This window comes from Heterodontus francisci, chromosome 14, assembly GCF_036365525.1.
Source record: "Heterodontus francisci isolate sHetFra1 chromosome 14, sHetFra1.hap1, whole genome shotgun sequence".
NCBI classification, from domain to species: domain Eukaryota; kingdom Metazoa; phylum Chordata; class Chondrichthyes; order Heterodontiformes; family Heterodontidae; genus Heterodontus; species Heterodontus francisci.
Window position 1 is genome coordinate 64,082,979 of NC_090384.1, and position 16,836 is coordinate 64,099,814.

At 42.9% G+C, this 16,836-nt stretch overlaps 1 protein-coding gene across 3 annotated transcripts in view; it reads right to left on the bottom strand.

Moving 5' to 3' along the window:
- Positions 1-10,792: 10,792 nt before the first annotated feature.
- tmem9b (TMEM9 domain family, member B) overlaps positions 10,793-16,836 on the bottom strand; it is an 83,172-nt gene continuing 77,128 nt past the window's right edge. For all 3 annotated transcript variants that reach the window (XM_068046360.1, XM_068046359.1, XM_068046361.1), the window contains exon 5: positions 10,793-11,877. In XM_068046360.1, the coding sequence (XP_067902461.1) occupies positions 11,722-11,877 (156 nt within the window). In that variant the 3' untranslated portion in view covers positions 10,793-11,721. The remainder of the gene's footprint in view (positions 11,878-16,836) is intronic.

Below are 16,836 nucleotides of genomic sequence, written 5' to 3' on the forward strand. Positions count from 1 at the left end.
TGGAAAGGGAGAGGTATTAGCTGTTTTAGTGGGCTTAAAAATGGATAAATCCCCAGGCCCAGACAAGATGTATCCCAGGCTGCTATGTGAGGCAAGGCAGGAGATTGCAGGGACTCTGACACAAATTTTCAAATCCTCTCTGGCTACAGGAGAGGTGCCAGAGGACTGGAGGACAGTGAATGTGGTACCATTATTCAAGAAGGGTAGTAGGGATAAACCAGGTAATTACAGGCCAGGGAGTCTAACATCAGTGGTAGGGAAACTATTGGAAAAATTCTGAGGGACAGGATTAATCTCCACTTGGAGACACAGGGATTAATCAGGGATAGTCAGCATGGCTTTGTCAGGGGGAGATCATGTCTAACAAATTTGATTGAATTTTTCGAGGAGTTGTAGATGAGGGTAAAACAGTTGATGTCGTCCACATGGACTTTAGTAAGACTTTCGACTCCCGCATGGGAGATTGGTCAAGAAGGTCAGAGCCCATGAGATCTCGGGCACTTTGGCAAATTGGATCCAAAATTGGCTTAGTGGCAGGAGGCAGAGGATGATGGTCAAGGGTTGTTTTTGCGATTGGAAGCCTGTGACCTGTGGTGTATCGCAGGGATTGGTGCTGGGACCCTTGCTGTTTGTAGTGTCTTCTTCTTCTTCTCTTCTTTGGCCTCCTTGTCTCGAGAGACAATGGGTAAGCGCCTAGAGGTGACACGAAAATTGGTGGTGTCGTAAATAGTGAGGAGGAAAGCCTTAGATTACAGGACGATATAGATGGGCTGGTAAGATGGGTGGAGCAGTGGCAGATGGGATTTAATCCTGAGAAGTGTGAGGTGATGTATTTTGGGAGGACGAATAAGGCAAGGGAATATACAATGGATAGTAGGACCCTAGGAAGTACAGAGGGTCAGAGGGACCTTGGTGCCCATAGATCACTGAAGGGAGCAGCAAAAGGTAGTTCGGAAGGCATTAGGGATACTTGCCTTTATTAGCCGAGGCACAGGATATAAGAGCAGGGGAGTTATGATAGAGCTGTATAAAACACTATTAAGGCCACAGCTGGAGTACTGCGTACAGTTCTGGTCGCCACACTATAGGAAGGATGTGATAGCACTGGAGAGGGTGCAGAGGAGATTCACCAGGATGTTGCCTGGGCTGGAGCATTTCAGCTATGAAGAGAGACTGGATAGGCTCGGGTTGTTTTCCTTAGAGCAGAGAAGGCTGAGGGGGGACCTGATTAAGGTATACAAAATTATGAGGCGCATAGATAGGGTAGATAGGAAGAAACGTTTTCCCTTAAGCGGAGGTATCAGTAATCAGGGGGCATAGATTTAAGGTAAGGGGCAGGAGGTTTAGAGGGAATTTGAGGAAAAATAATTTCACCAGAGGGTGTTTGGAATCTGGAACACACTGCCTCAAGGGATGGTAGAGGCAAGTACCCTCACAAGATTTCAGGAGTATTTAGATGAACACTTGAAACGCCATAGTATACAAGGCTATGGGCCAAGTGCTGGAAAATGGGATTAGAATGTGCACACTGGACCTCAGCATCTCCGCCTCACCTTATCTCAAAAACAGTTCTATTCCGCAGTTTCATTTCATCCTTCGTCTCATCTGACGCATTAACAAAAAACTTTTTTTCTTCCTTTCAGGTGTCAAGGAACGCAAGCCCCGGCAGTTGATGGGGACTCGTGCCTCTCCAGATCCTTCTTCCCCTTCACTTCCCTCTGACCCCACCCATTCTGATCTGACCCCTTGCCATGTATTCACTATACCCTCTGACCTCCCCCTCTCTGACGCTGAACGTTCTGTACTCAGCAAAGGTCTCAGTTTTATCCCCTTATGCCCGCACCTCAATGAATTTCATGCTCGGCATGACATTGAGCTCTTCTTCTGTTGCCTCCGCCTCCAGGCTCACTTCTTTGACCAGGGGTCCTCCCCTCCACCTCCAGCATTCTCCCTCTACCTGGAGCCCTCCCCTGGGCCTCTTAACCGCTCATGATCTTATCACTGAAAACTGTCGGCGAGACATTGGTCATCTCAATTTCTCTGCCCCCCTCACTCACTTTAACCTGTCCCTCTCTGAACTTGAGGCACTCAGTTCTCTCCGGTCTAACACCGACATGGTTACCAAACCTGCAGTCAAGGGTGGTGGTGTTGTTGTATGGCGTACTGACCTCTACCTTGTAGAGGCTCAGCGCCAACTTTCAGACACTTTTTCCTACCTCCCCCTGAACCATGACCCCACCGCCAAACATCAAGCGACTGTCCACAGGACTGTCACTGATCTCATCTCCTCTGGAGATCTTCCCTCTACAGCTTCCAACCTCATAGTCCTGCTACCCTGGACAGCCTGCTTCTACCTCCTTCCCAAAATCCACAAACGGGACTGTCCTGGCAGACCCATTGCGTCATCCTGCTCCTGCCCCACTGAACTTATTTCTTCCTATCTTGACTCTATCCTTTCTCCACTGGTCCAGTCTCTTCCCACCTATATCTGTGACTCTTCTGACGCCCTACGTCATTTTGACAATTTCCAGTTTCCTGGCCCCAACCGCCTCCTCTTCACAATGGACATCCAATCTCTCTACACCTCCATCCCCCACCAGGACAGTTTGAGGGCTCTCCGCTTCTTCCGTGAACAGAGGCCCAACCAGTCCCCATCCACCACCACCCTGTTCCACCTGGCTGAACTTGTTCTCGCATAGAACAACTTTTCCTTCAACTCCACTCACTTCCTTCAAGTAAAAGGTGTTGCTATGGGTACCCGCATGAGTCCTAGTTATGTCTGTCTTTTTGTGGGATATGTCGAACATTCCTTGTTCCCTTCCTACTCAGGCCTCCTCCCCCAAATCTTTTTCCAGTACTTTTATGACTGTATTGGTGCCATTTCCTGCTCCTGCCCCAAACTGGAAAACTTTATCAACTTTTCTTCTAATTTCCACCCTTCTCTCACCATTACATGGTCCATCTTCAACACTTCCCTTCTCTTCCTCGACTTCTCTGTCTCCATCTCTGGGGATAGACAGTCTACTAATATCCATTATAAGCCCACCGACTTCCACAGCTACCTCGACTACACTTCTTCACACCCTGCCTCCCATAAGGACTCCATTCCATTCTCCCAGTTTCTCCATCTCCAACGCATCTGCTCTGATGATGCTACCTTCCATGACAGCGCTTCTGATATGTCTTCCTTTTTCCTCAACCAAGGATTCCCCCCCCACTGTGGTTGACAGGGCTCTCAACTGTGTCCGACCCATTTTCCGCACCTCTGCCCTCACCACTTCCCCTCCCTCCCAGAACCGTGACAGGGTTCCCCTTGTCCTCACTTTCCACCCCATCAGCCTCCATATCCAAAGGTTCATCCTCCGCCATTTCTGCCACCTTCAGCGTGATGCCACTACCAAACGGATCTTCCCCTCCCTTCCCGTCAGCATTCCGAAGGGATCTTGCCCTCCGCGACACCCTGGTCCACTCCTCCATTACTCCACCACCTCGTCCCCTTCCCACGGCACCTTCCCCTGCAATTGTAGGAGGTGTAATAACTGCCCATTTACCTCCTCTCTCCTCACTATCCCAGGCCCCAAACACTCCTTTCAGGTGAAGCAGCAATTTACTTGTACTTCTTTCAATGTAGTATACTGTATTTGCTGCTCACAATGTGGTCTCCTTTACATTGGGGAGACCAAACGCAGACTGGGTGACCGCTTTGCAGAACACCTCCGCTCAGTCGAAAGCATGACCCCGAGCTTCCGGTTGCTTGCCATTTCAACACACCCTCCTGCTCTCATGTTCACATCTCTGTCCTGGGATTGCTGCAATGTTCCAGTGAATCTCATTTACCGATTAGGCACACTGCAGACTGCCGGACTGAACATTAAGTTCAATAATTTCAGAGCATGATGGGCCTGCCATTTTACTTTTATTTTTAGTTATTTTTTCTTTTTTTGTGTGTTTATTGTATTTCATCTTAGTTTGTTCAGTTTGCCTACCCACTTTTTTTTTCATGTTTGTACTTACCGCTGTTCAGTTTTCAGTCCGTTAACACCCTATCTGTACTAATACTTTGTCTTTCAACACATCATTTACATATTGTTTGCCTTTGCTCCATGACCTTCTGGTCAGTTATTCTCTGTGACCTTGTTCTATCTACACCTTCTCCTTTGTTATCTCTTGCCCCACCCCCGCTTTGCTTGCTTAAAACTTTTTACATTTCTAATATTTGCCAATTCTGAAGAAGGGTCACTGACCTGAAATGTTAACTCTGCTTCTCTCTTCACAGATGCTGCCAGACCTGCTGAGTATTTCCAGCATTTCTTGTTTTTATTTCAGATTTCCAGCATCCGCAGTATTTTGGTTTTATTTTAGGATAGGTGCTTGATGGCCGGCACGGACACGATGGGCCAAAGGGCCTGTTTCTGTGCTGTATGACTCTATGACACCGAAGCCACCTCTGTTTGATTAGTGCTAATACACTTGCGAACTTTGCCTTTGTGAGGACTGCTGCATTTGTGAATTTGTCCTGCCAGGATATACCCATAATGCGCTGCAAACAATGAAGATGGAAATTGTTCAGCTTCTTTTCCTGGTAACTGTAAGTCGCTCATGTTTCGTAGCAAGATGCTGAGGACACAGACCTTATAAACCATCAGGAGTTATTCCATGCGTGTTTTGTGAGTTGGTCAAAGGTAGTAGCTACTTTCCCTATGTGTGCATTAAGCTCTCCATCAAGGGACAGACTGTCCATCACCGTAGACCCGAGGTAGCAGAATTTGCTAACGATTTCCAGTGGGGTGTTATTTTGTGTGATCAGGAGCAGAGATACAACACCTTGTCCCATGACCATGGTTTTCTTGACGCTTATAGTCAGGGACAACTAGTTACAGGCACGGGAGAGACAGTCCATGAGTCTTTGTCGCTGAGTTTCGTGTGGGCGACTAGCGCAACATCATCAGCGTAGAGGAGTTCCCTGATCAGGACACGATGTGTTTTTGTCTTCGCTTTCTGTCTTGATAGATTATAGAACATCCACGTCTGACCTAGTGTGCAAGCAGACTCCTTCCATATCTGCAGGGAAGGCGAAGGTCAGGAGCATGGAGAAGAAGATACCAGAGTAGGGTGTGTTTAAAATTAAACCCTGTTACAATAAGACAGGTAAAGACAGCAAAAGACCCCTAGACACCTTTCGCACCTGGTCATAACACAGATCCAGTGTTTGTTTGCGCTGTGTTTCCCTGTCATTAGCACGGCTTTCTTAGCTATTTTCAGGTCATGCAGTGCCTTAGTTGTTGGGTTTATGTTGTGCATCATGTAGGTTTTGTTTTTTGCATCAATAACAGATATCATCACAGCTGAGTAGGTCTCAAACCAGTCCTTGTTGTGGGTTCCGCCTTTACCAAATGATGCTTCTGCTGCTTCATAGATAATTAAGCTTAGTGACTTCTAAGCTTCATCAAAACCAGATTCAGTACTTCCCAGTAACACCTTGGTGGGGAGAATTCGGTCTAGCAACAGTGTGACGTGCTGGTACTTGACATCATTACTTGTGCAAGGGATGTTGACATGTGGTGGGCTGTTGTGTTTGGAGCTGTGGAACTTTCGGGGCTGCACTTTCACTCTGCTGCTGACAGGAGAGTGGTTGGTGTCGCAGTCTGCACTATGGTAGGTGCGGGTGTGGAGAACACTTGGCAGATCGCACCTCCTCGTGACGACCAGGTCTAGTTGGTACCAATGTCTTGACGTTGGGTGACGCCATAATACTTTGTGGCGATGTCTGCCCTGGAAGAAGGTGTTGATGATGCAGAAATCGTTCAGGGCACAGAACTCAAGAAGGCACTGCCTGTTATTGTTGATCTTGTCCACCCCAAGACAACTGAGGCACGTTGGCCATGAATCACTGTCTGCCTCAACATGTCACAGACCTGAAACGTTAACTCTGCTTCTCTCTCCACAGATGCTGCTGACTTGCTGACTATTTCCAGCACTTTCTGTTTTTATTTCAGATTATAGCTATGGCAGTTTTTAACAGATGCCTATCCAACCAGATCGATGATCATGCTCAGGCTTTATGCTGTGACTTCTTCCATATATTTCATCTGGAATCTGCAACATTAACTGTTTCTCTCTCCACAGATGCTGCCACACCTCCTGAGTATTTCCAGCATTTTCTGTTTTTATTTCAGACTTCCATGATCTACAGTATTTTGCTTTTGCTTCCATATATTTCTTGTAGTTTCCTTGAGCCTATTACAATCGTGTTACAGTTTCACATGAATGAAAAGTGCAGAAGCAATAATAAATGTTGGGATATTTTGTTAAATAGTAAAGGAAATGTATACTAAGTATTATAACACACCTGAAAATGTGGTGCAGAATGGTGGGAGGCTTTTTTCCCCTCATATTTCTTTAGCAGGGGTTGGGGGCACATTGGAAAGGTAGAATAAAACTAAGCCTTGCAAAATCAGTTTTATTCAACACTGAGTAGGTAACTGGATGATTCCCAATAAGAGGATGAACTATACTTGGACTATCATTTGAAAACACTCACAGAAATCATTTCAAACCAATGAATACATTTGTGGAAGTTTGAAGACACATACAATTAAAATGGACAAAGACAAACCCTCAGGCTATATTATGTGGTTGGCTGACTTCATTATGGAGATGATGCATTATGAATTTTGAAAGCTGATACTTGTTTGAACTGGTCTAGAGGTATTACTCAAAATTGTTCTGGCACAGGAACACAAAATTACTTCGTATCCAATAGTTTAACATCAGTAGTTGAAAGAATCTTGCAGTGTCATTAAATAGTTTCACTATAAAAGATAATTTTTCTAATTTTTTTATTGGAAGATAACATTTTGAATTATTTAAAATACTTCAACCAGGACTGTGTTGAAAGCCAGATGGCTGATGCAGATGAAAATTAGGGTAATAAAAATGTATGATCGCCAAATATATTGTTAAATTTGCTAAACTTAGAATGATAGAAGCTGCTTTATGTGACTACAAGGTTGAGGAATGACCCGATTGATGGCTTTAACATTATGAATGATTATTATAGATTGTTTCCACTGGTCAGTGTGATGATAACAAGAGGGCACAAATTTAAGATATTGGAAAAAAGAATTAGAGGAGGTAAGAAAACCACTCTTTCCATAGAGTGGTAGAACATTAGGTTATCATTGACAATTCTTTGTCGAAACAGTATCCATTAGTATTTTTAAAAGGGAATTGGATGGTTGCTTGAAAAAGAGGAATTCTGAAGAGTATGGAAAGCCAGCAGAACAGTTAAATACAATTAATAGCTTGGCTAGTGTAATGAAATATGGTAGCCCAGAAGTTAATAAGACTAAGTAGCTTTTGCTATACATTACTCACTTCTCTAAATGATAGAAACCGATACCTTTCACTAAAGGCTATTTGGACAACTGTTTCAGTAGTTATTTGGTCCGTTGTTAGTGGACTGCCAAGCTTTAGGATCTGCATTAAAACTCATATCATTTTGTTTTAAACGTGAGGCAATTCAAAATGATGGCAACTCTGAACTAGGGAATTAAAAATGTTAATGACCATACCATTTGTACCTGTGCTGGATCTACTTTTATATCCTTTACAATAATGTATCCTATTAATCTTGCACTCGAGCCCCTTGCAAGTTTGTTTTCTCACTTATCTGGGATATATTGCACAATATAATTATATCTGCCATTGCAAATGAATAAACAGTCAGAATTTAAAAGTCTGAATTTTTTTAATTTATTAATTACAGCTTATAAAAACAAAATTTAGGCCCCAGAGTATACACATTGGTATCATTAGGAGAGAGAAGGATGGGGGAGTGGGGGGGGTAGTCGTTGGGAGAGAAATACAGCGTAAATTAAGGGACTAGTATTATGCAGTCTGTTCTATTTAAATACTGAATGTGTATGTCAAAAAAGATCAATTCCTATACAATTCCACATAATTAATTGTGTAGCATCATATTTAAATGTTCGGAATAATAGCCATTGGCTTTTCATAATGCAATGCTTCTTGTAAACCTTGTTGCATGATGTTTTGATCCCAAGTTTAAATATGCCAGCATTCAGTGTCTCATCAGAGTACAATATAGCAGCTTACCAGTTTAAAAAACACAAATGTGCTTTTATAAGCAAACTTGTCTCTCTAAACTTTGTGTGGCAGGCTTTGAACAGTTAAAATTAGACCAGCCAAGTGTTGGTGCAGCACACTACAACTGTAATATGCTGCACATGGATTAGTAGACTATGTTGCCTATTTTTCTCCACTTGGCAAGGAAGTTTCAGTTGTGCTATTGCATGTGGGGTTTTTTTTGTTCGTTTATAAAATGTGGACATCACTGGCTAGGCCAACATTTATTGCCCTAATTGCCCTCGAGAAGGTGGTGGTGAGCTGCCTTCTTGAACCATTGCAGCCCTTGGGTATAAGTACACCAACAGTGCTCTTAGGAAGGGAGTTCCAAGATTTTAACTCAGTGACAGTGAAGAAACAGCAATATATTTCCAAATCAGGATGGTGTGTGGCTTGGAGGGGAACTTGCAGGTGGTGGTGTTGCCATGCATCTGCTGCCCTTGTCCTTCTAGGTGGTAGAGGTTGCAGGTTTGGAAGGGGCTGTCGAAGGAGCCTTGGTGAGTTGCTGCAGTGCATCTTGTAGATGGTACACGCTGCTGCCACTGTGCGTCGATGGTGAAGGAGTGAATGTTGAAAGTGGTGGATGGGGTGCCAATCAAGCAGGCTGGTTCGTCCTGGATGGTGGGAGCATTGTTGGAGCTGCACCCATCCAGGCCAGTGGAGAGTATTCCATCACACTCCTGACTTATGCCTTGTAGATGGTGGACAGGCATTGGGGTGACAGGAGGTGAGCTACTCGCCGCAGGATTCCTGCCTCTGACCTGCTCTTGTAGCCACAGTATTTATGTGGCTGGTCCAGTTAAGTTTCTGGTCAATAGTAACCCCAGGATGTTGATAGTGGGGGATTCAACGATGGTAATGCCATTGAACATCAAGGGGAGATGGTTAGATTCTTTCTTGTTGGAGATGGCCATTGCCTGGCAATTGTGTGGCGTGAATGTTATTTGCCACTTATCAGCCCAAGCTTGAATGTTGTCGCCCAAGCCTGAATGTTGTCCTGGTCTTGTTGCATATGGACACGGACTGCTTTAGTATCTGAGGAGTCGTGAATGGTGCTGAACACTGCAATCATCAGCGAACTTCTGACCTTATGATGGAGGGAAAGTCATTGATGAAGCAGCTGAAGATGGTTGGGCCTAGGACACTACCCTGAGGAAGTCCTGCAGTGATATCCTGGCATTGAGATGATTGACCTCCAATAACCACAACCATCTTCCTTTGTGCTAGGTATGACTCCAACCAGCGGAGAGTTTTCTCTCTGATTCCCATTGACTCAAGTTTTGCTAGTTTGGGGGCTGGGGGTGGGTGGGTGGGTGGGGAGTGGTGTAATGCTCCTTTCTACAGAAAAGGAAGTGGCAAAATAACCTCAGGTGCTAGAATAGCTTCTGGCAGCTGGTTACAAAACTGTATGGACAGAAACCTGCTAGCCTAAGCACTATCTAAACAGGAAAAGTATATTTCAGAGATTTATAGAGCAATACTTAAATACCATAAAGTATAGAATAAAAACACAGACTACCATTGTGTTAACATCTAATTACACATCGAGGCCAGGGCTCCTCTTGGATAAATTGTATATCACTGTACTGAATCATATGGAGCAGAATGATCTCTGGTTCAATCTCTCCATTGTGTTGAGTTTCTGATCTGGTGCGATAAGGGAGGGGTGAGGAGAAGAGACATGACACCTGGTCTCGGTGCCATTTAGCTAAGGGAAGGTGGGGGAATTGATTAGCCAGAATGCTTGTTCCTAATCAGCATCCAGTGAGCTCCACCAGAAAGAGCACATGTATTTTAGGTTGGGATTCTGATGAAAGGCCACAGACCTGAAACATCGGGCTGGATTTTACCTTATGTGGATGGGAATATACCACCCGCTTGAAGGAGGAAGTCCCGCCTCAGTGAACAGCCAGTCAATCAGTGGGCCGGCAGCTTAGTCCCAGCAGTGCTACTGGGAGCGGTGGCCACTGCTGGGTCTGCAGCCCAGCCGACCAGGTAAGTTGGGCATGCGTCACCAGTGAGATCGGCCCTTCCCTGGTGAGGCTGGAGTGGTCGTTTGGGGGACGGGGGCATCTTGGATCCCGGGGTTGGTTGGGAGGTGGGGGCGGCCCTCAATCGGGCATCCTATGTCCGACTGCCATGCCCCCCGCCCCCCACGGGGAGGCCGGCAGCTATTGCTGGGTGGCATTTCACATGCCCAGCACACCCGCTTGCCACGGGTAAAATACCTATGGAGGCGGGCAAGGGCCCTTAAGTGGCCACTTACAGGCCTTGACTGGCCTTGGGCGGGCCGTTTCCCCCGCCCGACCGCCGTAAAGTTGACCGGAGGCGGGAGCGGGGAGGGCAGAGATCCCAGAGCCTCCCACTCAATTTTACGCCACCCCCATGCCACCATCCAACCCGCTGGGGCAGCGTAAAATTCAGCCCATTAACTCTGTTTCTCTCTCCACAGATGCTGCTAAACCTGCTGAGTATTTCCAGCACTTTCTGTTTTTATTTCAGATTTCCAGCATCCACAGTAGTTTGGTTTTGTTAGGTTGAGCTTGGCTTTGGTGTTTCCCACAATGGAGTAGTTTACCAATACAATGTCTTGACTAACACCTGAGCAACTTAACAGGAAGGGAGTTGCTGGCACTAATGGAACTGTGCCGCAGAATGAGTTGCTGGCTTCGGGAAAAAAGGAAAAGGAAGAAAAAATTGGGGATGTAAAAAAACTAAGACTATTGATGAACTACAAAATCTATCTATTAGCAGCATAATGGAGAACAGGCATTTTGAACCAACACTAGTGTAAAAAATTGCTGTAAAGTGTATCATACCATTTTTTAAAAAGTTGGTTATTTCTGTAATGTTTGGGTCTGCAACAACGATCAAAATTAATTCTTTTCATTGCTGTAACTGTAGGTGTTGCATTTTAATATTTTTTTACACTATATAAGCTGCAAACAGTTCCTGGGGGGACATGTAGACCTACTATAATGTTTGACAATTACCATAATTATGTTTACAGTTGTCATTTTAGGCTTCACCACTTCATTAAAAAACGTCAGTTTAAAAACAAAATTGAAAAGGAGGTGTTGGGTGTCAACAAAAATCTAGGACAGGGAGTGCTGGGAGAGCCCCTCAAAGAATGAGTTTCGTTAACAGTCATTCTGTGATTATATCAAGAGCTGCAAGTCTTAGCCTTCTGTCAATATTCTGTGTTTTTGCCAAATTATTTTTCTGTAACTGCACCATAATTAAAGCATCCAGGAAAAAAGTATTAATTTTTAGCTGTATTTTATACTTAGTTTATAATCACTTGTTATCTTGTGGCATTTGTTCCACAACTATGCCATAATTTAGGGGGGAAAACTATTAAAATTATTAGATGAAAATCATATTAAAAGAATATCAAACTACTGGCATGATTACTGTACTATTTTCTCAAAGAACCAACACTGAAGTGCCAAAGATAAAATGAATTCCATGAGCAGGTAGAACCACAAAGAAGATTGTCAGACAGATTGTTTCTATAGGTCCACTGACTTTTCTCTTCCTGTTTTCCTGTTTATACTTTAAGAGACAATGTTTTTAGCTGAGGACAACGTGGCGATCAAAGACTGATTTCCGCTGTTCTTGAACTTGCTTCTTCCAGCGCTGCTGTGCGTATTCAACTTTATTCAACACGTTGGCACGTGACCGAGAACGGGACAGCACTTCATGAGCATTGGCAAATGGCTGTGTGTCCTAAAAAGAAAGCAGGCCCTCTTTAGACAATAAAGAATAGTTTTTAAATCAATACAGAAAAATAGCAACAAAAGTACTGATAAATTTGTGTCCCGCAATAACTAAGACCAGTACCCTTTAACTAACAGATATTTTGTAACAAAAAATGAACAGAACTACTAATAATGTGGCAAGTGTATCATTATCTGTGAGTGGAACAAATATGGTGTAAAATTGCATTGTGGAACTTTTTTTTAATTCTTTCATGGGATGTGGGCATCACTGGCAAGGTCAGCATTTATTGCCCATCCCTGACAACTGAGAGGCTTGCTAGGCCATTTCAGAGGGCAGTTAAGAGTCAACCACATTGCTGTGGGTTTGGAGTCACATGTAGGCCAGACCAGGTAAAAAGAACAGAATTCCTTCCCTGAAGGACATTAGTGAACCAGATGGGTTTTTACAACAATCGATGATAGTAATGGTGCCATGAAACTAAGACTAGCTTTCAATTCCAGATTTTTATTAATTAATTTTTACTGCCGTGGTGGGATTTGAACTGTGTCCCCAGGACATTAGCCTGGGTCTTTATAGTACTAGTTCAGTGACAATGCCATTACACCACCATTTCCCCACAATGGTTTAAAGAGTATTTTTAATTGCAAGAAGGCATGTTTTAAAATATAAATACATTTCAAAACTATGAATTTGTAAGAAGTTCAACCACTACAGCTACAAAAATAATTCTTCACTTTAAATAAAATTGGCATTCAATACAAAGTGTCCTGAACGAGAAGCCAGTTGCAAATTAATTTAAAATTCAATTAAAGTGCTTAATAGAATTCAGGAGATTTGTGGTGTTTAATTACAAGTTCCCCTCCAAGCCACATACCATCCTGACTTGGAACTATATCACCGTTCCTTCACTGTCCCTGGGTCAAAATCCTGGAACCCCCCACTGCTTACAGCACTGTTGCTGTACCTACACCCCAAGGACTGCAGCAGTTCAAGAAGGCAACTCACCATCATCTTTTCAAGGGTAATTAGGGAAGGGTAATAAATATTGGCCTAGCCAGTGATGCCCACATCCCACAAACTAATAAAAAAATTACAGAGGGAGATAGGAGTCTACTAATGAAGCGCTTATAAAGCAGTTTTTTTTTTTGGAGATGTGCTTTTGCTGTATGCTGCAATTACTGATACTAGGAAGGTAGTAGAGTCGCACTAGACCTCTGTAGCAAATTAAAGGAAAATAAAATATATCTCCATTCTTACCAATAGAGCAGGAATTAAACACACAATCTAGCTTGACACACTAGTGCAGTGCTGAAGAAATATATTGTTGGAGGTACATCCTTGGATGAGTCATTAAACAGAGTCCTGTCTGCCTATTCAGGTTGATATGAAAGCTCCTGTGGTACTAATCAAGAGCAGTAGGGAGTTCCCCTTGTCAAAATTCCTCCCTAAACTACCAAGACTACCTTAATAGTTTAATTGGTCACTCAGATCATGAAACTTTGGGGTCACTTGTTGTGTGCAAAATGACTACCACATTTCCTGACATAGGAACAGTTACTGCACTTCAAAGTAAATGATTGTACTTTGACACATACTAGGAAATAATATAAAGCAATATATAATGTAGTCTTATTTATTTTCCAGCATCAGCCTGCACGTGTTTGAATTCCTCCAATCAGGTTTGTGCCCCTGTACAACACTGAAACAGCTCTCAGCAAAGTCACAAATGACATCCTATGTGACTGTGACAAAGGTAAACTAGCCCTCCTCGTCTTTCGCGATCCCGTCTGCAGCCTTTGACGTGGGTGACCACGCCATCCTCCACCAATGCCTCTTCTCCATCATTCATATGGGTGGGCCAGCACTCACTTGACTCCATTCTTATCTATTTCATCATAGTCACAGAATCACCTGCAAGAGTTTCTCTTCCCACTCACACACCATTACCTCTGGTGCTCTCAAGGATCTTTTCTTGGCTCCCTTCCTATTTCACATCTACATGCTACCTCTCGGTGACGTCATCCAAAAACACATCAGTTTCCACATGTATGCTGATGACACCCAGCTCTATCTCATCGCCACCTCTCTCAATTCCTCCACTGTCACTAAATTATCAGAAGGCCTGTCTGACATCCAGTACTGGATGGGCAGAAATTTCCTCCAGTTAAATATTATGAAGACCAAAGCTATTATCTTCGGTCCCTATGGGAAATTCTGTTCCCTAGCTACCAAGTCCATTCTTCTCCCTACCAACTGTCTGAGGCTGAATCAGAATGTTCGCAACCGTGGTGTCATATCTGACTGCGAGATCAGCTTCCAACCACATCTCCACGCTCTCACTAGGAGTGCTTATTTCTACCTCTGCAAAATGCTCGACTCTGTATAATTTGCTGCATGTAACCCTCATCTTTACCTTTGTTAGCTCTAGACTTGACTATTTCAACACACTCCTGGCCGGTTTCCCACATTCTACCCTCTGTAAACTTGAGCTCATCCAAAACACTGCTGCCCATGTCCTAACTCCCACCAAGTGCCCTTCAGCCATCACCCCTGTGCTCGCTGGTATACATTGGCTCCTGGTTAAGCAATGCCTCAATTTTAAAATTCTCATCCTTGTTTTCAAAGCCCTCCGTGGTCTCGGCTCTCCCCATCTCTGTATTCTCCTGCAGCCACACAACGCTCCGAGGTATCTGTGCTCCTCTAACTCTAGCCTCGAGCATCCCCAATTTGAATCAGTCCAACACTGGCAGCCGTGCCTTCAGCTGTTAAAGTCCTATGCTATGGAATTCCCTCCCTAAACATCTCTTCCTCTCTAACTCTCTTTCCTCCTTTAAGATAATCCTTAAAACCCATTTCTTTGACCAAGCTTTTGGTCATTTGCCCCAATATATGGCTCAGTGTCAAATTTTGCTTTATAATGCTCCTCTGAAGGGCCTTGGGGTGCTTTATTACATTAAAGGCACTATATAAATACAAGTTGTTGACAGATCAGAAATAAGCTGAAGAATTTAATTCATTAAGGGATAGAGAGATGACTCTTGCCTCAAACTGCAGACAGATCCACTGTTTTAATACAGTGCTATGGTCATCTGCTAACAAGGCAATAAGGAATATCTTGACAGAATGTTCAAGAGGTCACCAAGTTTACAACAATTTTGAAAGTTGGCTGCTCACCATCAGATACATTGATGTCATCGATTCAAACAGAATTACAAACATCTGATAGTAATGAAAGATCTACCACTACAGCTAATGCTCTAAGGATGAGAATAAAAGGAGATGTTGTTCATCTCTTGTAGTTCAGTAAATGGTTTCAATAAAAAAAAAGCAGTCAATTTTTACTTTTGCAATATTATATAAGGGCTACTTGCTAATTCAATGTACATATTATTCATCATTTTTTTTATTCTTTTATGGGATGTGGGCGTCGCTGGCAAGGCAGCATTTGTTGCCCATCCTTAATTGCCCTGCAGAAGGTTGTGGTGAGTTTGTATATATTATATATAATATACAAGCTAGATCCTATGCACAAAATTGATGAACTTGTAGCCTGCAAATTGTTGGGTTAAGGCTTTTATGATAAACTAGGGAGAGAATTGCCTTCATAAAACAATGACAAACACCACAGTGAAAAAAACAAAAATAACTCAAATTAATAGGTTATGATCTGTGATGTCACCTATTGATTCGGGGTGAGCCTTTACCTAAAAGTCAGTTCTTGCTAACCATCAGAAATTAAAAGGGTTACACAATCATAGATATTGTATTATTTCTCAGGCTACAGTTACATTTTTTAATTTTTGTATAATGCCTGCTGTACTGCTCAGTTTTTTAGTCCAATAATCAACAGTTAATACATCCATCTGACTAGGGTGTCTTTCCTGAAAGTTAGAGTATGTGCAGACTTGGTATACATTCTGGTACATATCAGCAGAGAGCTAAACATATATCTTGGTACAACCAGAGACGACAAACAGAGCTATGTTAAGTTGATACTGAGCAGAATAGGTGAAGTGCACAATGTTAAATAATAAACAGACCGGCTGGTTAGATAGTGAATTGGAAAAAAGCGACCCCTAAACATTCTGTTGAAAATGCAAAACAGTACTGAAGAATACAGCTGTATTTTTAACTGACAAATGCCCTAATTGCTCACATTAATCTTCATTCTTAAGTGAACACCTGCAAGTCTGCAAAAGTTTTCTCAGTAAATAAAAAGAAAATCATAAACCAGATAAATTTTACAAACACAAATAAAGTTGAGAACTTTCTCCAGTATGTCAGGTTCCAATTCCTCCAAAGTTCCATTAGCCTGCGGTTCTGGGACATGGGCCTCTTGCACCTGAGCCAAGATGCTTAGAAATGGCTTGGGGCGGGAGAGGTTCCTTTGGACGGTTGAGTTTCCAGAATAAAACTGCCAAGATGCGGTGGAAGTTGCTCTTACAATTCAAATGTTTGTTGGCACTTAGTAAGAACGCTGAAGCAACATGTTTTACTTGTTTTACCTGTGAATTTGCCTTTTACAAAATGTCAATGACTATTTCAGTGGTAAGAAAATTTACCCAATATCACATTCCTCGCAAACAGCAGCTGCCCATTTTTAAAAATAAAGCTAGAATTGCTGTTCTTTTTTCAAAAATAGTTACAATATCAAAGAAATTTTAATTGCCTCATATGGATCTGTATAAAGTAACCAGAAATAGAAGTTTAACAAGTTAAAGTTCTAAACATGACTCAAATAGTTCAGCACTATAAAAGAAAACTGCAATTGGGAATTGTTTCTCATTTTTTTTTATAAGTAAGGCCAACTCCTTGAACTTTCAAAGCATGCTTTGTGCACGTCTTGGGGCAACATTACAGAAATACAACATCACAGAGATATGCATCAGCAAAGATGATCAACTTAAACAGATATAGTACCATTGTGATATTGGGTGAAAAGTACAGGTACCGGATTACAATTTA